The sequence below is a fragment of the Periplaneta americana genome, chromosome 6 (genome assembly GCF_040183065.1).
Source record: "Periplaneta americana isolate PAMFEO1 chromosome 6, P.americana_PAMFEO1_priV1, whole genome shotgun sequence".
Taxonomy (NCBI): domain Eukaryota; kingdom Metazoa; phylum Arthropoda; class Insecta; order Blattodea; family Blattidae; genus Periplaneta; species Periplaneta americana.
In genome coordinates, this window is record NC_091122.1 from 62095987 (window position 1) to 62123620 (window position 27634).

The 27634-nt window shown below is 34.9% G+C and overlaps 1 protein-coding gene across 5 annotated transcripts in view; it reads left to right on the top strand.

Moving 5' to 3' along the window:
- Idua (alpha-L-iduronidase) overlaps window positions 1-27634 on the top strand; it is an 83677-nt gene that overhangs the window by 51829 nt on the left and 4214 nt on the right. For 4 of the 5 annotated variants that reach the window (XM_069828226.1, XM_069828223.1, XM_069828224.1 and 1 more), the window contains 3 exons: window positions 13462-13590; window positions 16622-16698; window positions 18791-18900. In XM_069828226.1, coding sequence (XP_069684327.1) covers window positions 13462-13590; window positions 16622-16698; window positions 18791-18900 — 316 coding nt within the window. The remainder of the gene's footprint in view (window positions 1-13461; window positions 13591-16621; window positions 16699-18790; window positions 18901-27634) is intronic. The other variant, XM_069828227.1, reaches the window with a different exon arrangement.

Here is a 27634-nt window from a genome sequence, read left to right on the forward strand (position 1 = left end):
TTATTATTATTATTATTATTATTATTATTATTATTATTATTATTATTATTATTATTATTATTTCTATCATCAGCATTATCACTGATCTCTGTAAAATTTATGTACAGTATATTATTGGACTGTACCCGAGCACGAGCATATGCTCATTTCGGGTATCTATTTCATATGAATCATTTCAAATGTTAAATTGTGAATAAATTTGAAAATTTGAAATTTGAAATTTATGACACTATATAAAATTGGGGACCGGTATATTAGAAATAAATTACAAAATGAGAAAATCTGGGTTTACATAGACGTGTTACCATTCACAGTAACGTATTCTCTTTTCATGATCCGCGTCTTTCAATTTTTGCAACGCTGTTACTTTGTACGGGAACAATTTCAATGTTTTCCGAACAACTTTATGCGCTGTTGGAAGCCAGGTATCTTCCTCTTGTGCAAACTTACGCCATGATTTTGATAGGCTCCGCAGCATAGAGTAAAAAATGTTCGTAAACTTCTCTTCGTTTAGTTTGGGTGGTCTTCTAATTCGTTCGCCATCTAACACTAAGCCTGTCTCGTGAAATTTCCGAATAAGTCGACGAACTGCATTGTGATGAGGTACAGTCACTGTTGCCAACATATCGATCTACAATCTCGCTAACTTTTCAACAAAAAGTAGCTAAATCTCTCCAAAGTTTGTTAAAAAATCCCCAGGAATGTCGCTAAAAATTAAGAATTAATATCACTAAATAAAAATAAGAGAAATATACATAAGCGGAATAAAATATAATTTCCTCGTCGTCACCCTCTTCTGCGGAGTCTGGTTGTATTGTTGACGGCTGTGATGTAGAGGTAGAAGGTGTGGGAACAGCTGATTGTGAATACACTGCACTCGATCCAATCATTGACACTACACTTTCTGGCAAATTGTAAGTGTGGAAATTTTCACCTTTGCGTTTGACCACAATATTGTTTTTGTGATTATAACATTTTTTTAAATCTTATATATTAAAATATATTAAAACCAGCAAAAACTACAGTCTTATTTGCTTCACATGAACTGTCGGCACAAAATTCCAAAACTCAACTGCTTCGGGTCGGTTCGGAGTGGAAAATCTCCGCGTTGAGGGAAAGAACCAAGAATTAGCTGAAGTTCGCGACTCGTCACGTGACAATCGAAGTTGCCACCGTTTATCGGTGTTGGAGCAGTAGCATTGAGAGGGAGACCTAACCCGTGAGCATCTTTCACCCCTGATCACTGATCCCAAATATATGAGACCAGGGCTTTCACGTATGTACCATCAGACGACTCAGTCATGCACACATGCCTCTTCTAAAACTAAGAAGTGCATGACTTCAGTTCAATGTTTTAACTTAAAAGAAAGGAAAAAGTGGAAGAATATAAAAATCAGCAGAAAAGTCGCTAATCGTATTTTACAAAATTTGTCGCCGAGACTGATTTAAAATTCCCTAGATTTAGCGACTTATCGCTAAATATGGCAACACTGGGTACAGTTGAGCCGTTCAGAGCAAAAGCGGTGTAAGTCAAAATTGGATAATGAGGTTTAAAGTAAAAATTCTGTAAAATACAGCGCAAAGTAGCAATTAATATGTCGTTCTTGCTATCCACTGACTACTAATCGTTTAAATAAAGTGAATATTAATTGCTACTTTGCGCCGTATTTTACAGATTGTTTACTTCAACCTTCATTACCCATTCTTGACTTACACCACTTCTGCTCTGAACGGCTCAGTTGTATCTGGAAATTTTTCAGCAAATGCTTCCTGTACGGAATCTGTGTATTTATTGCATTGTCGAAAGACGTGTTCAAGAAGAAAAGCACGTTCCTCAATGGAAATAACCACAATTAAAACTTAACTGAACGACTAAACACTACACCAGTATCACTTTTTCAATAGCTGTTTACCAACTGAACTAAAACAGTGAAATGTCACGCGACAGTGTAACAATTGAATACAGAAGAAGTCACACAACAATGAACAATTAGTTCTACCAATTGAGGTGTTCACAGCTAAAGTGGATCAAGTTACAAATTTTCATAAATTGAGTTTAATTCATTTTGTGATTATCTGAAGTTGGATCTTTTCCGAGCAGTAATGGATCAAGTCTTAATTCCAAGCATTCGCCGGTAGGTGACACCAGTCACTTTTGGCTCATTATTTTTGTTCACAATGTTCTGAGCAATAGTGGATCAAGTCACCAACGCGTTGCATCAATTAACATCACAATTGATGAGTTCAGAGCCATAGTGGGCCAAGCGCCATTTATTAAAAGTGGAGAAAGCAAGGATTAAAGTTAAGTGATTACCATAGTTTAATGAAGATTGACATATCATTTAGTTTTAATGTGCATACTTTATATATTATTTGCTATGTGTTTAATGAAATTGCGGTATTCACTTAATTTTAACCCTTGTTTTCTACGTTTTTACTATATGGCGCTTGGCCCACTATGGCTCCGAATCCTTCAATTGTTTATATTTTATAGCCTAAATCTAGTATTTGAGAATGGAGGGATAAAATTATTGCCAGAGAAGTTAAATAATCCACTAGAGCAGTGGTGATATTCAACAAGTTTAACTACCAGTTCTCTCATGTGTACCTATGTTAGAGCAAGTTAACTTTAAGTCCTATTATCTCAAAGCTATGTCTCATGGATTTGATCCACTTCAGCTCTGAACGCCTCATATCTTATATTACAGTGATGTCAAAGCGAGCGCATTTTTCTGACCTTGACGTCGTGCGCGGGCATCAAGCGCTAGGTATGCTAGGAGGAATAAGCAGCCTGTTGGTTAAAAAAAAAACAGTGGTGGACAAACTTCAAACGGAACGTGAAATTTTATGTCGTTATTTTTATATAGCTTCTTTCTGTTTGTTATTTTCTATATTGTCTGTAAAACAAAAGTACTAACACCTATTTCTTAGCCTAATATTGCAGTTGTGTTTTAAACGTTAATAACATAATAAAGAGTAAAGAAGGAATATTCACATAAATTCCATAATAACTACAACTGTACTGTACTAAGTGAATTTAACACATCATTCATAAAGAAAGTATTATCCCAAAGAAAGACATTGAATATGACATGATAAGTTGAAATTGATATTGATAGTATCTTTAGCCTTATAAAAGTAATCAAAACAATATTATAGTAAAAAGCAAAGTTGTCTAGGTATATGTTTTAACTGTAACTAATATTACATAATAAAACTCTTACCGCATTATGCTTTTAGGTGATATTGGTGCGCAACTTTCTGTTATCAGAATATTAAATTATCTCGAAATCTGCTGAAGCTATAGAGATGACATTTTACCAACACATAGGCACATATCTTTTGTTTGTGATGTAACAGTATTTGCTTTGTTAATTCATTTCCTTACAAACATTTTTCATGCGAATATTTTCAAACATTTTAATACACTGTCTTCAGTAATACGTATTTACGATATATTAGATTTACGAAAACATTGTTTTAGTACCTGTAAGGCTACTAAACAAACATATATCCGAAAATTCCCTTTTCTGTAAAAAGGTTAAGAAAATATTCCTTTTGAATTAAAAAGCAAACTTGTGAAAAATGAACATTAAAATTAAAACTTACATTCTTATAATGCACTTATACTTCTCAGACAAATCTAAAAATTAACATGCATACAGTTTTAATAAGTTCTCTTCCCTTTATCCATTGAATCAGTGCTGGCCATCCCCGAATATAGCTCGACCAAGTGGTATATACTACCTCTTTCGTCTGTCTCTTTCCTTTCCGCTGTAAAGCGCTCAGATTCTCCTGGGCTCTAAAGCGCGCGCTTGCTCCTATGGGCATGAGTTGACATCGCTGTTGTATTATTATGTAGAAAAACCTTAGTTTGATTCGAACTTACAACCTAATTACATCCGTACTACATTTTCCGAATGCATGATATTTTATACAACTTGAGTGTAATTTACTAATCTTAATTTCTATACTTTATCGCTTTCAAAGCTTATAGTACTGAATAAATATAATCAAAATCTGATATTTGGTGTATTAAGTTATAGTCGATTGTTATTTTTGATCCTTTATCATTCTCGAATTAATTGTATTGAAGAAAATGAGAAGGGGAGAAAACAATTTGAAAGAAGAGAAGGATGGAAGGGAAACGAGGATGTTGAGGGAGGAGAAGAAAGGATAAAAAGAAGTGATCGAAAATGGATAAGTGGAATTACATAGTTTGTAACTTTAATAATGGCAACTATATATTTATTACGAATATACAAGTGATACATCTGTGAAACTTCTACAGTCCTTCAATGTAGTAACCTGCATTGTCAACAACTCGTTGCCAGCGATGTGGAAGTCGTAGTATCTCTGTAGCAGTTCCTGTTCTGTTGATGTTTCTGATGGACCGCCCTACTGCCTGCAGAATATCGGGAACAATCCGGAATCGAACGTCACGTAGTGGTTCCTTCATCTTTGAGATTAAGTAATAATCATAGGAGCTTAAGTCCGGTGAATGTGGTGGATGGAAAAGCACTTCCCACCCCCAGCGACAGTACAAATCAGCTACAGGCTGTGCCGTGTGCGCCCCTTCGTTATCCTGAAAAATGATGGGAGGGTTCTGCAAAACGTGTGGCGCTTTCTTCGCAACGCTGGTTTCAGATTATGCTAAAAAATGACGGAAATACTGTGCATTAACATTCAGACAAAATCGCTGTTCCTGCTTTGTAAACATGTCGAAACACAACCGCTTAGAGCTGTAACTAACAGGAGACTAACTTCAACTCTCCACAGCGCATGCGCTGTGAGTCGGACAGAAGAGTCCTTTTAGGGGGGAGGAGGGCAGACATAGACTAACATGTGGTAGAAGTGACAACAATTCACTCCGTCTCGTTTCCCTTCTACAGCAGTGTTGCCACTATTAAAGTTACACCCCACGAACATTTCATACTGAAGCTGGACAAGAAATATTTGTAATGAATAATTGTGTAGTCAGGGTTAAGCTTATGATTTTGTGAATGTTTAAACAAGGCCTTATCTTGAATTTCTTTATGCTCCTATTTGGAGTAGATCCTTCTTCTCTTGTTATATTATCCCTTTAAAGGAGTTTAAAATCTGCTGCGCTCTGTACTCTATAAATCTCTGTATTGCAATCTCTGTTAGCGACACACACACAGACACACAAGCATTTGTATGGTCATGCACAAACTCTTGGCTCTGGCCTTTAGCCAAATCCGGTTTATAAATCGAACAGTTCCTCCAATAAATTAAGTTAGAAGTCCCGTTTAGAGAGAGAATAAGAGATTCATAGGCGGACTTCCTTGGGGCTCTTACCTGTTGTGCAGAAAATATAACCGAAGCAGATCATAGATCGCGCGCGTAACTCGTTGTTTCCCACCTCCCTCAGCAGTCACGCTGTTTGTATATCCTGGACTTGTCTAGCAACCGACATAATATATTGAAACTCTTTATCAACACATATTATCGCCGGCCATTTCGCTGCCCGCCCATCGAGCCCTGTTTGTTAGAAAAGTCCAACTTTGGCTTACAGAAAGAAAATACGCTTTTGTATTACTGATGTTGATAATATTTTTGTGCGAGATCGTGCGTATTTGCTTGGTTTCCGCACAAAACCAATCCGCGGTAAGTCTAAAATTCCACATTCAGTATTCCCAACCGAACACACATAACAATTTTCCTCTTCTTACCGCTTAAGTGACATATTGATTTTACTGCTTTAGGCTTTTAACATATTATTTTTAGAGACGTTCAATATAGTAATAATTATAAATTGGAAACTTACCACTGCAATTTCACCTAAATTGCAATGTTAATTATTGTTTTTAAATATTTGCAAAAAATTAAGTAAACTCTACAACTCCACTAAAGTTACTGAATTTCGTGATGCATGTAACATTAAGGAAGCCGTTTGTTTTAAGTTCGCATTTTTAGACTGGGGGGAAAAAAGACAGACGTATATCACGGCCTGCTGGAGTATAGTAAACACAGAAAACATTTTAAAGCAACAATGTTGAAGATAGATATTTTTGTTTTCCAAAATTGCCGTCATTGGACAGAAACCAAGATAGAGATTTCACTGCAACTAATTAGAAATTCCTCTTTCAGGTATGTAATAAACGATCTTCGCACAAAATAATGTACGATACACGAGCGGTATGTTTTCTTTCAATTCTCGGAAAATAAAAAAGCTCAACTACGTTTCGCTTTTTCAAACTCTTCCTCGAACATGAAAACTTCAACATACCGCTCTTGTAACGCACATTACTATTGAATGCTAGTTAATGGTGTGAAACGAAGTACAGGAAAACCAACTTATACAGGGGCATAATTTTATTTTTACTTCAATTTTTATTGTACCTGAGTTTTTTTAATGTACTTCACTCCCCCCCCCCCACTAGTAAACTTCCAACCGTTCTCTACACAGAACCAAGCGTATACAGTCAAATCGCCTTACGGTCATAGTAAACGCAAACAATACTGAGTTAGTGAGTATAGTACGTTCCAGAAATATGTTCGCTTTCAATATTGAATCATATTCTCTCACAGCTACTTTCGCCCTTTTGCCTATGTCGCATCCCGGTTTTACCCACCCGCTTTTGCTCGTCTCTCTGTAAAAGCTAGTTGCTGGGCTGTCTTAGATCTTTTCTGAAAACATTAATTTCTGTTAGAAATTGTACGTCTACAACTGTTTAAATAACTTAAATAAAAGGGCCTCGATAATTAATTAACTGTTACGTCATTTCTCCTTTCTACGACCCTCCTACAAAACCACTTGGACGGACAGTAGATAGCATGTCTGAGTAATTTTATCTTTTCGGATCGGACAGAAGTGAAGATTGAATTTACAGTACGTAAGGTATTCTTTTATAGAGTAGGTATAGAATTATTTCAACATGAGTTACTAGTACGAAGGACGAAACTGGTAATTGGAATTAGGTACAATGGTCTATAGTGCGATAATATGCACAAAAGAACTGAAGCCTGTATCGAAATGAACCGCCATCATTTTCAAAAATGTGTTTAAATATCCATATTATGATTATTTTTCAATTTAACTTCATTTTCTATATTGTACGCTAATATGTTGTGGACAGTATAATGTACACTGCATAATGAATACGTCCGAATGGATAGCTCAGTTCGTGAGTAAAAACACTCATTGTTAATACAGTACTGTATTTTGATTAAAGAAAAACCTAATCAAAAATATCAAACTCAAAATCGCGATATTTCCTAGTTTACGTAAATGAATGAACTAGCTGGCGAATAAAAGCTGATGGGGGAAACCGGGATATGACGTAGGCAAATGGACGACAGTACCTGTGCGAAAATGATGTAATATTGAAAGCTGTTTCGTCACTGGAAAACGCGAGCATATTTTTGGAACGTACTGTTTACTATGACCGTAAGGCTGCTATGACTGTATATGCGGTCTTGGATCTGTGTGGAAGACTGTTGAACTTCATTAGTAGAAGGGGTGGGAGTGAAATACATTAAAAAACTCAGGTACAATAAAAATTGAAGTAAAAATAAAATGATGTCCCTGTAGAATGTGAAAACGAATTAGGATCCGAAGAAAAAATGAACATATGTGAGAGAGATTAAGGAAGAAAGAGATAAGATAAAGAAGGAAACAAGCAAGGTGATATGCAAGAAAAGAAATAAGAATAAAAACAAGCGAAGCAAAGAAGTAAGAAAGGGAAAATAAGGACAAATCGGTAGGAAGCAATACAAAATGTATTTATAGCACTTATTCTTAATGTGATAGGACTGTACTCTTACACTGACATAATCGATGAGGCGTTATTAAAACGGCAAGTAAAGAACAAAGTAGGTACTACTGCGAGAGACTCGAATGTCATTCTTGAATGGGGCGGATCCGCCGTTAGACCACGCATCATTAATACGAAATCCAAGGCTGAAAGAGAACGAAAGAAGAAAGGAAATCAGGCTCTTCCGCAGAGAGAATTCAATTGGAAATGCCTTCCAGGGACAGGGAATAATTCAGGTATCGGAGAGACTGCAGCCATGCTAACTATATTGCCCACCGGACTAACGATACTACCGAATTACTAGAACAAAGTTGCAACTCCCCTCAGCAGTAACAAAGTTTCCCTCGGTTAAATGTCTACAGATCCGGTTTCAATGTGTTCAGGATGTCTGCAGTGCTGCAGAGTTTCATTTAAACACATACAGACTGATTAAAGCGCGAGTTTTTCCTCCACGACGGAAATTACGAAAGTAAACGTGGTTGTTATTAAGACCAACTACATCCGTCAGGCATTCGCCTCTTAGGAATAATAAGTAATTGGTTATCCGACTCAGCTGTGTGAAGTTCATATCGACAAAATATATTCTCAGTCGGTTTCATCAACCATAATCAATACTCTAGACGAATTTTAAATGTTTAATTCTTTAAAATAATTTTTGCTCTACCATACTATAATATGCTCATTATATATTTCTTTATGCTCGACCATGCCGAAATGTAGTAATTATACACCTGGTAGCAGCCCTTTAATGGACCTCATTAAAGTACACCTATTCATTAAAATTCAGGTTTTTCACCAATCAGAAAGCAATATGAAAGCGCAAGTAATCGATTATTCTCGGATATGCAATCGAAAGACAACTAGCGAAACGTCACGGAGGCTGGAAATCCAATACTGTCGCAGAAGGTTATGTTCTGTTACTATAATAATTAGCGTTAATTGTAAATCATATTCAAATAAATTCAATTTGTCATCTCGTTTTTCAATGTTTAAATAATTTCCAGGTTATATCAAGATTAATGTTCATTTTACTCTCTAGATTATATCAAGGTCAATGACATTTGTTCCTCGGAAAAAATCAATACTTTCGCGTCTGCTCACATCTCACAATTTACGAGATACTGCACAAGGTCACTTCCGCTCTTCAGCCAGATAAGAATAATATGAATACTTATGAATAATTTCAAGTTAGAAATATGGTCGAGCATAAAAAGTCGTATGAAACTTGCCTAATGGTAATTAAGACGCTCGTATGAAAGTTATGAAACTCGCTTGCGCTCGTTTTATAAACATACTCGCGTCTTAATTACTACCATTATAGGCTCGTTGCATAATGTACTATTATTTTATTGCTATTAAGGGGAGGCAGAGGTGAATATTTCAAAATCCACAAAATTTATCCGATTTGTTTGAAATTGATCATAGATACTAAGTATGTTATTAGTAATGGACATATCAAGTTTCAACTTATTAAGTACAATAGTTCTGTCAATATTAATAATTTTATAAAACTTTATATCGTTTGATACAAAATGCTCCATGCACCATATTGTAAGAAATTTTCAATATTTCTTTTTATTTATATGTTCAGAGAAGGTATATAAATAATGATAAGTATTAGTTTATTATGGGAATAATATAGTAATACAGTTATCTTGGTTTTAATTTCATACTTAATTATTATATTATATAATTCCATTGCCGCTGTAATTATATTTTAGTTCCTATTTTATTTTACTTATTTATTTATATTATTATTATTTTTTATTTCAATATCATATCTGAACTGCGACCGAGCACGAGCGCTGCTCATTCGGTCTCAAATTTTGTTAATACTACTGTATCTTCTTTCTATATTGCTTGTATTATCTTAGTTGTTTTGTTTTATAATTATATTTCTTTATTATGTATATTTTGTAATTATATTTATTTATTCTGTATATTTGAATTTAAATAAATAAATAAATTTAAATAAATAAATTTAAATTAAATACTTTTAAGGGCACAAAATCAAAAACTAACATCGGAATATCAAAATAAAGATAATATAAAAGGAAAAAAATCAATTTTCATTTTTTCTTCAGTTTTGTTCGAAAATTTCACCTCCGCCTCCCCTTAAGTGTGAAATAAATACAAGTTAATACAATGTAAGATAAACTAGCCCACTCCAGAATGAGTAAGACTCGTGCTCAGGAGGGGTTTCCAATACAGACAAAAATAAAATTAAAATTGAGAGTGAATACAGATTAAAAAGTGTTTAATATATTTAAACCCGAACTATAAATCCAATTACTTACTTACTTACTGGCTTTTAAGGAACCCGGAGGTTCATTGCCGCCCTCACATAAGCCCGCCATTGGTCTCTATCCTGAGCAAGATTAATCCAGTCTCTACCATCATATCGCACCTGCCTTAACTCCATTTTAATATTATCTTCCCATCTATGTCTCGGCCTCCCCAAAGATATTTTTCCCTCCTGCCTCCCAACTAACACTCTATATGCATTTCTGGATTCTCTCATAAGTGCTACATGCCCTGCCCATCTCAAACGTCTGGATTTAATGTTCCTAATTATGTCTGGTGAAAAATACAATGCTTGCAGTTCTGTGTTGTGTAACTTTCTCCATTCTCCTGTAACTTCATCCCTCTTAGCGCCAAATATTTTCCTAAGCACCTTATTCTCAAACACCTTTAACCTGTGTTCCTCTCTCAAAGTGAGAGTCCAAGTTTCACAACCATAAAGAACAACCGGTAATATAACTGTTTTATAAATTCTAACTTTCACATTTTTTGACAGCAGATACAAATATTTTTATTTTTTCATTAATTTGGAGAGGATTCATGGTTAAAATAATATTAGAATAAAATTTGTTTAATAATCTGGGACCTTGACTCATGCTATGATAAAAAGCTGCATTGTTTTTATATTTAGGTTCAGACAAACGCAGAGAATTCATATTTTTAGTTCTATATTTATGTATATACCTTTCAAAGTTACTAAGATTTCTGTGAAAATATTTTAAGAAAATAAAATAATCCATTTCATTATCACTAAAGTAACAAGGAAAGATATTTATAAAAACTCAAAAGTTACGCTCGTTTCACAAATATGTTCGCGTCTTATTTACTAACATTATAGGCTCGTTGCATAATATACTATTATGCCTAAAGAACAATAGAACACGAATTATTTCGGATCACGAGGCTTGGAGTTTCTCAGAATTTTATGCTTCTTGTTCTAGTTTAAGAGTAAATGATTTTGCATCAGTAATAAAAAAAAAGTTAAAGTTCCAAAATTTTAACAATTATTAAAAAAAATCCCTACATCCTTTTCAATGTGAAAAATCTCTACGCCGACGGATAAATCCCAACACATGGCAACACTGCACATAAATATTTCTTATATCTATTCAAAATTCTGAAAATGGTCAATTTAAATTTAGATTCAAAGATGTATATATTTTGTAAGCATTATACTCATAATAATTACATTGTATGACGAAAATTTCGTAATGGTTACATTGTCGTTTCTTATCTGTTTCGGTTGTTCAAGTTAGGAATACGGACTGCAGGTAATTTTATTTATTGTGTTGTTATTTAACATTGTGGCAACACTGATTATGATGGCTGAAATATTTCAACCACCGGGGGCAAACTTTGGAATTCCAATAAAAAAGTCTTTTTTAGAAATATTTGTTTATTATTATTGTAAGACATAGATAAGGCTCTGAAATTAAATATTATGTTTCATTTTCAAAAGGAAAATATTTTACAAGTTTTATGGGTATTGAATCTAAGTGGCCTTGGCTAGGTAACAGGTACTGTTTTGTTTCCCTAAAACTTGCAACATAGTCTAGTATATACAGTCACGAAGCTCGAGTTGGCTTCTGCCCCTATAATAATAATAATAATAATAATAATAATAATAATAATAATAATAATAGTAATAATAATGATTTATTAGTGAGGCCCTTCGCAACATCCGTCACCATGCTGTCCGTTCTATGCTGGCCGAGGCGCTGAAGGAAGTAGGGTTTACAGTCCACCAAGAGGTGCAGGGACTAGCCACACAAGGAAGTGTTCGGCGAATTGATATCATTGCCATTAAGAACAATTCGGCATACATTCTCGATCCCACCAACAGATTTGAGACACATTCAGATCACTCGCATGAGGTGGACAGTGAAAAGAAACGGATCTATGAATCAACAATCCCGTCCTATAAAGATAAATATAGCTTGTCCCACATTGATGTGATAGGTCTGATGGTGGGAGCACGAGGTACCATACCCTCCTTCTTTGCCAACAAATGTAAAAACCTGGTCCTAACACAGAGCATTGTGAAGGAAATAGCCATTAGTGCCCTCAAAGGATCGGTTCAGATATTGAGAAATCGTTTATGTGGGAGAGATAATGGAAATTTCAAGTTATCTTAACCGAGGGCTGTTGATTGGTTTATATATCTATGCCAATCAATCCGTACTATTATTTTTCTCGCGGTATATGGCATTCAAATCATTCTAAACCTATCTGATGATATTCCCCCCCCCCCTTTCTTAACTGTAAATGAGCACAAACGCTACTTAGGTGTAAATTTTTCTGACATTTTGCATATTCGATTCCCTAACCTATTCAAATGTATATCATTTTACCTTTTAGGTGTGTTTCCAAATTATATGTAATACGCTTTGTCAAATCTGGCAACCTTTTCATAAGGGAAGCTAAATTTATTATATATATATATATATATATATATATATATATATATATATATATATATATATATATATATATAGACTGTGCCGGTACTATTTCGCATTGTCTGTGATGAGGCGATAGTAGCGATCCTAGTGGTTAGCAACTATCTATGGATGCATGTTCTCTACATATTGACATTCTTGACTGTATATACTAGACTTTGCTTGCAGCATTTACTCATAGGGAGATCAGCTGTTAATATATGTTTTTAAAAGAGATATTGTTGAAGAAATATTTTGAGAATCTGCGCTGTTAATTTCAGAGCTCCAGAATGAAGAAACTTTCTACTCTGTACTATATTCTTTCTGCCATTTATTTTCAGTACTTTGGGCTAATACAATTAATCTTACAGTTCAAGTGAATATTTTGACTTAGAAATGTCACAGTTGTTTTGAAACTGTAAAATTGAAGGACATTAACTCATATGTAACATCCGTGACAAAATGTAACATCCGTGACATGGAAGAAAAAGCTATAAAATATTAATCAATTATGTTTTTGTGAACTAACTGGATGCCATGAGATTTGCATAATTTTCACATGGACACTATGATAATGAATCTGTTTGCTTGAGGCAGACCTGAGTTTTACACTTTTTTTTTTTTAAATAAGGTATAAAGTGAGTTCACAAATCTTGTAACATCCGTGACGAAACCTTTTCTCTATTTTCTGCAATAATAATACATTTTATTTAACAATTTTTTCTGTAAAATGATACTGATCTTCTAAATTGATTCTAATAATAAAAGTTGACAAAAGCCACTTCATTTTCAGTATATAGAGTTTGAAATCAGTAAAAATTTAACATCCGTGACAACTGGGATGGCTGTACAGCAAGAAACCAGTGCATTTGGATAATTGTCCGTTACAGTGTATTCACACAATTTAAATAGCTAACATTTTACGAATTGTTGTTTTGTCACAGGGCCCTTACCGCGCCAAGGGTCCATCTCCTGTGCCTCGTTCTGGCAATCTGCGCAGGATTGTGCCTCTCTCATTGCCTTCCGTTGGCTTAGTACACATCTGCACAAAACCACGTCTCAAACCTGGACAGGTGAGTGATGAAATAAAAGAAGAGAATTTTGAAGCAAATATTCTCAACTTTTATGACCAGTGCATTTCATATTTCGAACTACAGAAGAGAATTTTTTAATGTGTTACAGAGTGTTTTAGTGTTGTTTCACTTCTATGTTACACCCATTCAGTATTTAAATTTACTTATGAATCACTTGTTTATGCGTGGTTAGTGCAAATACGAGTGAAATTTAATATTTAATTTAAATATTTGTAGTTGTATAGCAGGCCTGCACAAGGTTTGCGCTCTCCGAGCCGGCTCACAGCTCATGATCGGAGGCAGATATTGACTGCGCTCTGTATAAGGGTTGACTGGAAGAAGGGATGATCTCGTACAAAATGTACACGAAAGAAAGTACTATTACGAGTGTTTATGAAATGAATTCCCGTTCAGTGTTTGCAAAACTATCTTGGACTATTATTAATTAATAAAGAAATATTTATTTTACAGAAATAATATAAATTCTATAGCTACTTAAATGTACAATATAATTTTGTTATATTTTTATTTATCAGTACATAAAAACGAGGTTTTATGCTGTTGGCAGCTGAAAGGAACAGTAGCTTACTGATCGTAATGAAACATCAGTTACAGATGTTCGATATCTGCCTTTATTAAAGTTGATCATAGAAAACAGTTGCTCACAAATATAAATGTTGAGCCAAACATAGCAATCATTTTCACAGCCAGCCTGTGCAGTCGTGGATATTATTGCTAATGTTTAGTCTTGTAAAACCCAACCAGGCTAGTAGTATTATTCAAGCGATCTTTAGCCCTTAGGTCACATTGAAGATCAATAAGTTCGAGCTGTAAATCGTTAAATGTTTAATGTTATGTTTCGTCGTTTAGATTCCTCCATACTGTACTGTAGCAGTAGATAAGCAACGTGAAACAGTTACTGAGAATAGGCCTACACACTGCACTCCACTAGATAACTGAGTGGTCGTTTCCCTCTCCTCTACCTATAGCAAGTCTATGTCATTCTGACGTATCTTCCTCTCCGTTTCGGCGAGCGGTAAACACGGCTCTCCCGCTCCGAAGAAGCGCGCGCGCTCGTTGAGCGCTGTTTGTGCAGGTATGTTGTATAGTCTATTCATATTCTGAACTTGACTTACGAGCATTTGGTGTTTTGAAATGTAAGTGCGTTTAAAAATACGATTTCATGGCTCAAAATTATTTCAATGTCCTACTTTTTACCTAATGATGAAGAAATGTGTGATAGCTTTCTAAATTAATCTCTTGGTATTTAATAATTAGATATTTAACAGTAGAAAGATGCTAAGTGCCAAAATTAAAAAAAGTGTGATATTTCACTAGAATGGTGCAAATTGCTAAGAGGCATTACATAATTAATCGGGCTAGGTCCACAGAATATTGTAGAGTGTTATTAAGACCACCAAAAGATGGCAGTGGTGCAAAGTTACCAGCAGAGTCCGTGGTCCACGGACTCTGGTTACCAGTGCTCTAATAATATGCTATTCGTTTTGATTTCCCTCCGTTATTTATTTGTCGTGTTAAAAGTGAATTTGATTACATACCGTGGTGCTTTCTATAAACAGGAAGATCAGCGTAGGTAAATCTTATGTACAACAAAATACGTAGATAGATAATGCAGAGCTATGAATCAAATAGAAACTTAATGTATTACCTCTAGATGACACAGCTGGTTTGTTTTAAACTTTTCAATTCCTAGTGTTAAACATTCAGAAAATGAGGGAAATATCACTAAATTAGCATGCTGTTCTTTATTGTAAGCGACATGAAAATGCAGAATAAAATGCAGTGAACTGACACACAAGTAAACATAGCTTTATTTTCTAATTCTATGACCAAGATTATTCAGCACTATCAAAATTTCTGTTGGGTCTCTTTACTGTCATACCAGTACAGCGATGTCAACATAGAACTTATGATAATCATGATGAAAGTCACCGACATTCAGTTCCAAGTAATGAGGGTGATTTGCTTCCAGTCTGCAAAACAACTTTAATGGAAATATTTGCAGAAATTAACAGATCTGTGGATAATAAATGAATCATAGTACCTACGAAATTTTTAAGGGACTTATCACCTTTCATAAATTATGAAGTTTTCTGTCTCTCAGTGCGTTAATTTGAGTGGTATCATCAATAGGCTTAAGGACCTTACTAATAGACGGTAATTATACACAGTAGTTAAAGGGTGTAAATGATATGTTGTTATTGAAGTGCTGTATCAGTGAAGAATTATGTTGTGTCAGTGAAGTGTGTTGTATCAGTGAAGAAGTATGTCGTGTCAGTGAAGTGTGCTGTGTAAGTGAAACGTGTTCCTGTCAGTGAAGCTTTATAGTTTATAGTGGCAGTGCAAAGTATTTGAACAGTGAAATGTTTTTGAAGTGTTAGTGAAATCAGGATAGAATCAGTGAAATGTGTCGTAGTTCCAGTGCAGTGAGTGAGTTGACAGCGAAATGAGTGTAATGTTGATAGGTACTTGTGCAGATATGAACATATACTCGTGGTTTTAGTTCGATCTTAGTTTTAAGATACAAATTAGAATATTTCAAATGTTATTTTAAGTGATCGTTTCATTTAATTTAGTATATTCCCTGTTGTTATTATTATTATTATTATTAGTATTAATTATTAGTATTATTATTAATTGTATTTTTAATTAATAAGTTTATTATTGCCATTATTGAGTGTAATTAGTTACCACTGCCACCGGGTATATACCCATTGCAGTGTGAATAAATGAATACATACATACATACATACATACATACATACATACATACATACATACATACATACATACATACATACATGCAATCTATTGATAAAGGTTAGTCAAAAAGTTGTCGTAAGTACTATCAATTCAATTCTAAAAAATATATTATTAAAATTGTTCAAGAGCGAAAGTTATTTATTTATTAGTAAAATACTGTTCATAAATTTGGCACTTTGCACCTTTCTAGTGTTAAGTATCCAATTTACTTTAACTGCAAAATGCTCGACTTAATTTTCTGCTACAGGTGACGCGACTTTTGGCCTGCAATGTCACCTTCAATGAAGTTCTGCTGTTTTGGAGTGACGCTGCAGTGAACTCAAGGTATCTGTACAGATTTCACAATTAGCTTTACAATTCCTGTGGTATATTTTGATCATATTTTCGATATTGTGAAGGTGTTTGCTATGTAGGATATCTTAATATTTCAGTTAAAACATTGAAGTATTCTAAGAAGTAGAGTATGGAATTTAATCTACCGTAATCGCACATCTTAATTCTTCCTGCCTACACATCTGGATAGTATATAAATATTTCTGAGTAGTGCATTACATTTGAAATGTCAAAATGAATCTTCTAGTTCCAAAACCGGCCATTTGCACTTTGTAAAATTTTTCATTATAGACGAAAAACTGTTCCTGATTGTATTACGTACACTAAGAAATAACTATCCTATTAAAATAGTTAAAAAATAATATTTTTCATGGACATTATTGTTAATAATCATATACAATTTCTTCTTGGCTTATTTAAATGTTAAATTAATACATGACCGGTTTTGGAACTAACCATTGGAAGTTGGTCTGTTTTGGAACTAATCCAAGTGGAGATGAGTTGTTTTTCTCACAGCTAAATAAGATATAGTGCTCAAAGTGTTCAGAATATTTTAATATCACATAAGTGAGAGCTACAAGTAAACAATTGTCAGCATAGCTGCTTTGCAGAAAAATACATTGTAGTCCTATACAGTGCAGTGTTCTCTACCGTCATTTCTAAGGTGACCAGATTCACATCGATAAAAAAGAGGACACAGAGTTTAAAAAACGTGGATATTGTTCGAAAGAAGAGAACAGAAAATATGTACTTAGATTTAGGCTTACTTTAAATTACGTCAATATCTATTTTATTACAAAATATTACAGTACATACAAAATATTTACAGTATACATTTAGGCTTATATCATATTGAAAGTATGTTGATATCTATTTTATTAAAAAATAATTATGAAAAACTTAATAATAATGATTTTACAGTTAGCTACATATGAAACTCATGGGAACTATAATAAAATTATTAAACAGAACAGAAAATATCTATTTAGATTTACATTCGCACCTCGATTTACTAGCTACTTCTGAGCAACGACCATAACAAGGAGGAGCAAAGCAAGTTATGATCGTTGGCAAAGAGTATATTCTGTCGATGCTGCTGTCACCTACAGGAAATTATTTGAAAAGACGTCAAAGCAGGTAATTTCAAAATATCAGGCATACAAGTTATGAAAAGAAGGCCAATTCTTGATTTTTTTAAAAGTCGGCCCGGACTCCGGACAAAGGCCTAAAAAGAAGAACATGTCCGGACAAAAGAGGACGTCTGGCCACCCTAGTCATCTGACAATAATATTCATTATCATTACCATAAATATCTAGTTAAGAACACTATAGAATACAAGGGATTTGATGCTTTTCCAGTCAGCCCCAGAATGTTGGTCTAACAACTTGTCGACATCCCTAAGTTTTAATAGATCAACATCAATAATAATAATAATAATAATAATAATAACAACAACAACAACAAACACTTTTCAAACATTTGTCTCTCTTGAATACACTTCTATCGACTCCAAAATCTGATTTGTAATGTCATTCCACCGAAGCTGAATGCCAGTTTTGACCTTATTTCTCCTAGGTGAAAACTGCTTTGAAGGAACAATCTTAAAATGCCATTATCCTGCTGGTTTTTGACATTTCTAGTCATCTATTTCCAGTCATCAATTGTACCCTTTGTCCGCAGATGAATAAAATTTCCATGTCCAGAATAGATTTCAACAAATTTGAGTAATTCATGCAAGCAAATTACTTTCTTGATTGTATCAAAAGCTCTATCCAAGGAGAGGAACTAGTGACCTACCTCAATTCACTTAGCTCTACTATTGTGTCTATTCTCATAATGGAGGATCTGTAGTGTGTACAGTGACCTGTAGAGTAGGCGACTTCTTTGGTCTTCTATCTGTCCTGATAATGGAATCTGTATATACTCGTAGTTCAGAAACATTGGAAATGTCAAGTTCTAGTACACTGTGGAATACCCATAAGGCCAATTCTGATCACATTCACCGTGAAAGTCTAAAAATGCGAGTATAGTAGTTTTAACAATATGATGTGTTAGCCTAAACGAATGTGTATAATGTCACAGGTGCATCAAGACATACAAGGTGCAGTTTTCTCCGGATGGCTTGAAATCTTTTCGCCGCATCAACCCGGTGGATTCCATCTTTCTGTCATTCCAGTACGCTCTGCCTCACGGTCAGTATATCTTATTTGTAGTACAAGGAAGAGTGTTGACGTTAGGTGGTGCTGTGATGGATGTGAAATGAAGTCAAAAGTCTTAAACCATCCTTTAAGGTGTAACCTAAATTTACAGTATTCTGTCTACCCAGAGAATTGATTTCATTTTCAGTTCCAAATATTAATTTGCTGTCAAATTACAAGGGGTGCTTAACATTAAATGACCATGATTTTTTGTGACATCATACCTTTATTTATCTTCAAAATGTTGATAGTCTTTCTCAAAGTACTCCCCATTGGTTGCAATCCACTTGTCGTGGCGTCTGTGCCACAGTTCAAGACGTGCTGGATACCATATTTTCATATTATATCTATCACAGTAGCCTCAGCAGCCTTCATCACTTGTTCTGAAGACTCAAAATGCATTGTACGAAGGTGTTTCTTCAACTTTGGAATCAGAAAAAAATCACAAGTTCCAACTCCGGACTGTAAGGAGGATGGAGTGTCTATTTTTGTGAGATACGAATGACTGCATTTGCGATGTGGTGTCGTGTATTATCGTGATGCAGCATGGGGAAGATGCTTATTTCTTTGTAGTTTCACATTCTTCCAAGAGAGAACGCCACTCGTATGTCTTCATGATCACTGAGACAGTTGAATGTCTGTAGAGTGGAAGCTAACTCATTTTGCCATGTGTTCTTGTTGTGAGAAGAAGAAAAGTAAGAAAACAGCTCATTTTTCTGCTATAAAATAACTGCAAAGGTATCTTTAAATTTTAATACATCCTTGAATTCGTAATAACTGTCAAACCTTTGTAATGGATATTGTAGTAAACGTTGGTTGTCAACAACCAACGACCTCGTTCCGCCATCTTAGATTGCGTCACAGCACTAGGCATCTTACCCCGATACTTGGGGAAGATGATCACTTTTTCGGGGTAAGATGGCAACTTGTTGCAAGAGTTTTATTTTTTGTTTTATTGGAGGGAATGTGTAAACATTACGTAAGATCCTCTGATAGAAGTCAGTGGATTGAGGACAGTCTTCAACTTGCGATGGAACATGTTATAACAGGGTATGAACTGTTTTAGAGCATCGCAAGTATACGGGATTCCTTGCCGTACCCTCAAATGCCGTCAAAAAAGAAGACTGATGACAAAAAAATGTACTGAATTGAATTCATTGTGTGCAAGAAGTGATTTCATAAGTCTTGCACACGGCAATAAAATATGTGCAATGACTGCGTTGCTAATTAGTAATAAACGAGTGAAAAAGTGTCCATGAGTTTTAGATTAAGTCAATTTTGTTATATGCATGTATGAAACCAAGTTCAGGTAAAATACATAAATCAGTAAATGTGTTAATTGCATTTGCCATCTCACCCGACTATCGGGAAAAGATGCCTACAGTGCAGGCAAGAAGAAAACCTGTATCTATAAAGAAGGTAATTAATGTTTTCTGTTTTGTACCAAAAATATAGCTTCAAAGTACCTTCCAGACTTTGATATTTCAATATGAAATTAAAAACTAAATGAACAGTACCTTAATTTTTCAATCAAAGAAAAAGTCATGCATCTTCCCCCGATCCACTCTATTGTTTCGTCACAATATGTTGTGTATGCTGGTACAACATGCTGATAAACCATTCCTCGAATGTCAAAAAATAAGATGACCGTGATATTTCTTGTAGATGCCATCACTTTAGCTTCCTTTGGTGTTGGTGATGATGGATATCCCACACAGAACTTGGTTGCTTGCTGTCAGGATAAAAATGATGCAGCTAAGTCTCATCTACAGTTATGACCTTCGATATAAACCCTTCACATTCCTCCTAAAATGTCCTTTTGAGCTCCGCACAAACCTGTACTCGAACCTCCAGTTGTTCTGGAGTAAGCAGACTTCAAATCCACTGCACACTAACACAATGTCATGTGCAGTTTTCATATTACCAATGCATGAGCGACGCCTAATGACTGTTCAGGATCTCTGGCAGCTTTCTTAATGTTATTCATCTACCTTCCTCACAATTGCAGAAGAAGTTTTGGTATTTACGCTCGTAAAAAGTTGTAATTTGAGCCACGGGACTAGTGGCTAGTGTCTTTTGATAATTATTGCCTTCTATCTTTGAATTGTCTTTACCTCCTACGAGCAGTAGGTCTGCTCTAGGATAAAACAGATTCTGTGCAAGCCTGCTGTAACATTTCACAGCCTCAGATCACGATTTTTTTTAACATAAAGAAAATTTTCAGAGCATTACATATTACTTCCCTACTTCAGAAGAGAATTATTTGTTTGTAAGGAATATCAGTCTCTATATTTCCTAATATATGCTGAACAATCAGTAATGTTTGTTTTGGCGCATATTGTATTTCTAGAGTAAATAGATAATAATAATAATAATAATAATAATAATAATAATAATAATAATAATAATAATAATAACCAAATAGATCACATCTTGATAGATAAATGGAGACATACTAGTATAATAGACATTCGAACTTTCAGGGGTGCAGACTGTAATTCTGACCATTATTTGGTAATTGGAGAATTAAGAGAAAGACTATCAGTAGCCAAGCGAATAGAGCAACAAGCTAATATTAGATTCAGTATTCTGAAATTAAAGGACGAGGAAACTAAGCAACGTTATCAGGTTGAAATTTCAAATAGGTTTGCTGCTTTAGCAACTTCTGACGAAGCTGAGAAAGACTTAGATGTTAATAGCGTGTGACAATATCCGAGATAACATCAAAATTGCAGCTGAGCAGAGCATAGGTTATTATGAATCTAAGAAAAAGAAACCATGGCTTGATGAAGATTGTTCCATTGCAGTAGATAAAAGGAAACAGGCAAAACTGAAATTCTTACAGGATCCAATTGAGGAGAATAGAGATAATTATTTCAATGAAAGACGGGAAGCAAGTCATACACTTAGGAATAAAAAGAGAGATTACTTGAAGGAAAAACTGAATGAGGTAGAAACAAATAGTAAGAATAAAAACATTCGAGATTAATATAAGGGTATAAAGGAATTTAAGAACGGATATCAGCCAAGGGTAAACGTGATCAAGGATGAGAATGGTGACTTGTTGCAGACTCTCATTCAATCCTTAACAGGTGGAAAAACTATTTTGCGCAACTACTAAATATACATAGGCCAAGTAGAAATGATCGGGATGAAATTGAAATACAAACTGCTGAGCCATTTATACCCGAACCCACACTTTCTGAAGTCGAAATTGCGATAGAAAATCTGAAAAAGTACAAGTCACCAGGTATCGATCAAATTCCAGCAGAATTAATACAAGAGGGTGGAAGTGCATTATATAGCGAAATTTATCAACTTGTACTTGCTATTTGGGAAAAGGAAATTGTACCAGAACAATGGAAGGAGTCCATAATCGTACCTATCTTTAAGAAGGGGGACAAGACTAACTGTAGTAACTTTCGAGGAATATCACTTTTGTTGACGTTGTACAAAATTTTGTCGAATATTCTTTTGAGAAGATTAGCTAACTCCGTACGTAGATGAAATTATTGGGGATCATCAGTGCGGTTTTAGGCGTAATAGATCGACTATTGATCAGATTTTTTGTATTCGACAGATAATGGAGAAAAAATGGGAGTATAAGGATACAGTACATCAGTTATTCATAGATTTCAAAAAGGCATATGACTCGGTTAAGAGGGAAGTATTATATGATATTCTTATTGAATTTGGTATTCCCAAGAAACTAGTTCGATTAATTAAAATGTGTCTCAGTGAAACATACAGCAGAGTCCGTATAGGTCAGTTTCAATCTGATGCTTTTCCAATTCATTGTGGGCTAAAGCAGGGAGATGCACTATCACCTTTACTTTTTAACTTCGCTTTAGAATATGCCATTAGGAAAGTTCAGGATAACAGGCAGGGTTTGGAATTGAACGGGTTACATCAGCTTCTTGTCTATGCGGATGACGTGAATATGTTAGGAGAAAATCCACACACGATTAGGGAAAACACGGGAATTTTACTTGAAGCAAGTAAAGCGATCGGTTTGGAAGTAAATCCCGAAAAGACAAAGTATATGATTATGTCTCATGACCAGAATATTGTACGAAATGGAAATATAAAAATTGGAGATTTATCCTTCGAAGGGGTGGAAAAATTCAAATATCTTGGAGCAACAGTAACAAATATAAATGGCACTCGGGAGGAAATTAAACGCAGAATAAATATGGGAAATGCGTGTTATTATTCGGTTGAGAAGTCTTTATCATCTAGTCTGCTGTCAAAAAATCTTAAAGCTAGAATTTATAAAACAGTTATATTACCGGTTGTTCTGTATGGTTGTGAAACTTTTACTCTCACTCTGAGAGAGGAACATAGGTTAAGGGTGTTTGAGAATAAGGTGCTTAGGAAAATATTTGGGGCTAAGCGGGATGAAGTTACAGGAGAATGGAGAAAGTTACACAACGCAGAGCTGCACGCATTGTATTCTTCACCTGACATAATTAGGAACATTAAATCCAGACGTTTGAGATGGGCAGGGCATGTAGCATGTATGGGCGAATCCAGAAATGCATATAGAGTGTTAGTTGGGAGACCGGAGGGAAAAAGACCTTTAGGGAGGCCGAAACGTAGATGGGAGGATAATATTAAAATGGATTTGAGGGAGGTGGGATGTGATGATAGAGACTGGATTAATCTTGCTCAGGATAGGGACCAATGGCGGGCTTATGTGAGGGCGGCAATGAACTTTCGGGTTCCTTAAAAGCCATTTGTAAGTAAGTAAGTAATAATAATAATAACAATAATAATAATAATAATAATAATAATAATAATAATAATAATAATAATGTCTTTGTCTAATGGCGGGTAGTATTTGAGTGTTAGTCATTCGCCCATTTGCAACCAGTTACGTAGACCAATTTACCGACAGAGTCGTTACCCAGGGTGCGCCAAGGAGGTTGGTTATGATGATGATGATGATGATGATGATGATGATGAAGTGAAGCTTTTGGAGAAAACCTCTGCGTTACCTCGGCCAAGGGCTTGCCCTATAGAAGTTATAAACCCCCACACAGGGGATCGTACCCGGGTCTACAGGGTTATGAGTCGAGATCTGCAGTCTTGGCGGCTAATAATAATAATAATAATACTAATAATAATAACTGTGAAAACCGTAATATTTAATTTCAATTGAAATAAAATTATGTCTGTGGATGGAATTTTGAAATTTCACTTTCTCGCGTATGCTAATATGCATAAATTCTTATTGAAGTTGGATCATTTTGTTTTGTACGCAGAATGTTATAATTAGAATAATGAAATGAGTTTTGTTGTACAATTTACGTTTCTCTAAATCGTGAACACATTTTGCCTTAATTTCCGACTGATGTCCCTTTGATTGTGATGAATGTTTGACGAATACTTAGGGAACATGTTTGTGATGTACAAACAAATTACGGAATATAATGGGAATGTGACGACGCTCTTTCACGTATTTTATCCAGATGATTCTGAACTGAAAGTTCAAAGTTCAGTTTGTTTTGTATGAAACTTGTGCTACTTGAACAGCGAGTCTCCCTGGAAAATATGACTGTGTTTAGGTCTATTCCATATTTTAATTTTAGTTGGCAATATTTTTGTTTTCTCTCGCCGAGTGACAACTCTGGTTGCCAATAGACGCGATGACGCACACCTCGTAGTTCAAATCCAACCAAAAAAGATGAAAATTTATTATTTATTTAATCTGACAGGATTAAGACCATAAAGCCTTCTCTTCCATCCTACCAGATAGCACATATAAATATAAAAAAGAAATACAAACACTGATGAAAATAATACAAACTAAATTAAAGACTTATATAGTGTCAACAGGGTCAAAAGAACACTATAGAGTGTCAATGATTGAATTATCTAGTGTTACAAACGAAACGAAGGCAGATATTGTGAACACGCTGTAGTCTGTGGGCAAGATCAGTATTTAGATTCGTGAACAGAGAATCGCAATAATCGAAATGGGGCTTCACTAAAGTTTGGATCAGGTTCTTTTTTAGGTAAAACGTTGGTTAAGTGTCTGAGGAAATGAATTATGGATAAAGCTTTCTTACATGTCACTTGACTTTGAAAATTTAAATTTGAATATAAATATGCTCCTAAATTTTTTACTGTCTTACTATATGTAATTGTAGTATTACTTATTTTTGTATTTGATACAGTGGCTACATATTTAGGAAAGGGTTAAGATTTGAGGCGCTCAGATTAATAACGGCAGATCCCAACCGACCTCGAAATTTGAGATACATGTACGACTGTGTACGCCTGCCATTTACCTTTGATATGGTGAAGTATCATATTAATTGGGATATGCCAAAACTCTCATATTCCACATTGAAAATTAGTCCTTAGTGAAAAAGAATGCTTTCTCAGTGAATAAATGGCATATCTCAACTGTGTGGGCTTTTGTTTGCGTCCACTATAAGTTCATTGGGTTGTAATGAATATGATGGCATCCACTAATACGTTTACTGCTCATTCATATTGTTCCTCTTTGGATTTACTTGGTAGAAATTAAATTTTTCGATTCAATAATCATTTTGGTTTGTAGGAATATAATTGCTGTAAAAACTTAAAGTCGAGATAGACAGACAGACAGACAAACAGATAGATAGATAGATAGATAGATAGATAGATAGATAGATAGATAGATAGATAGATAGATAGATAGATAGATAGATAGATAGATAGATAGATAGATAGATAGATAGATAAATAAATGAAAGGATGGAGTCGTGGACGGGCGGACGGATACTAAACACATACTCAACATTAGATTGAAGCTCACGATAACACTTCCTCCTCAGTGCTGAAATTGCGTTTTGAATGTTACGTAAATAGCTGCAGACACAAAGGCTTAAGTACTTCTTGAAACCGGCCCGTAGACATGCACTGGGCATTAATTCATCATTGTTAATGATGCTACATCTATCTTGCCCGTATTCGGCGCTCGTGTTATGAAGAAGCTTGTGACTGTGGAGGGAATTATCTTATGAATAAACAATTTATGAACACGAGGCAATTTAAAATTCGGCGCTGCGGTATCTCGGCATGACAAGTACAGCCATAAAATATAATGCAACCGCCTGAGTGACATCCAAGACAGGAGCATTGAAACGCAAATTAAAGCCATTATTGTGCAGGTCTTGCCAGCGTCATTCCACGACAGATTTGTATAATGAAGCTGTCTCACAGCGTGTGTCGTGCATTTCGATGCCCGATACGAGGCATGCAATAGCATCTTAGACTTGGAAGACTAAACTCACTACAAGGACATATGAAAATGGAGTTACATAAAGTTTATTTAGATTTACCATTGATAACAATTTTTTCTTACCGTATCACTGATTCTGCACTACCTCGTTATAAGATCATGGTCTAGTATATACAGTCACGAAGCTCAATATGTAGTAAATATGCAACCATAGGTAGTTGCTAACCACTAGGATCGCTACTATCGCCTCATTACAGACAATGCGAAATAGTACCGACACAGTCTATTGTTCCTAGCACCCTCACAACTCAAGCTTCGTGACTGTATATACTAGACTGTGATAAGATGGTATTGGGGATGCTAAAACTCCGTAGATAGCACGGCATATCTTCTGCGTATTATTAACAACTTTGTCCACAACTTCCAACCATAGGCGGAGAGAGAACCGTTTCCTTGGGGTGGGGGGGGGCAAAGCAAAATCATAGAATCTCCATATAACGGGGTTACGGGGGACATTATTTACCTCCTCCCCCCTCCTATAAGGTGACCGTGGTACAGTATATCGGAATATGATCATTTAATAAAGATATTTTCGGAGGGTATGTTTCTTACAGTGTTACATTCATATCCACGATGTTTCGGACCGAGTTGTATAGGGCTTGAACTGTAGGTCTACTACAAATTATAATAGGGAATAATTTTAAAAAATCTTCCTCTTTTTTTTTTTCTTGTACAGAAACACATATGAAATATGTAAAGCCTGAAATCCCATAAGGGCAACTGCCTCCTACAGGAGTGTAGGGTGAACAGTAAGTCTACTACACTTATTCATCAATAGAACTACGTAACAGTGTTAACAGAAACTTTTTTATATTAAGCTTTCCTGAAGATATCATATGAAATGTAAACTCTAATTGTTTTATTTAATTTCATCTTTAAGTTTACACATTATACTGGAATCACGTTTTTTCTTTCTGCATTGTTGTGTAGTATGTTATTCATATTTCTCCAAATGACGACCTGAACATCTACAGACTTCTAACACATGAGTACAGGCTGTTACAAAAGAAACATTACAGTGCTTCCATTCCTTAAATGAGGAAATTCTTACAGGCTACATTAAAAAATTTAAAATAAATATTATAGTCCAGACACATTAATTTGTCAATTTAAGCGCAGAAACTTGATTATAAACTAAAGCAAAAAAGATTTTTTGAATTCAAGATTTTCTAACGACAATAAAAAAGAAATGAATTCAGACAAGTTTAGGGGGGCAGTATCCCCCCATCCCCCCCATAACTCCGCCTATGCTTCCAACGAAATGAGATTCTTGAGGAAAACGGCGTGATACACACTTTGGGATACAAAACGAAATACAGAAATTTTGGAAGAAATGAACGTCCAATCCTATATTAAATTTTCTTCAAATATATAACAGCTAATTGGAAGCAGCATGTCGAGAGAATGCCAACAGAAAACTGACCAAAGTCAGTGCTA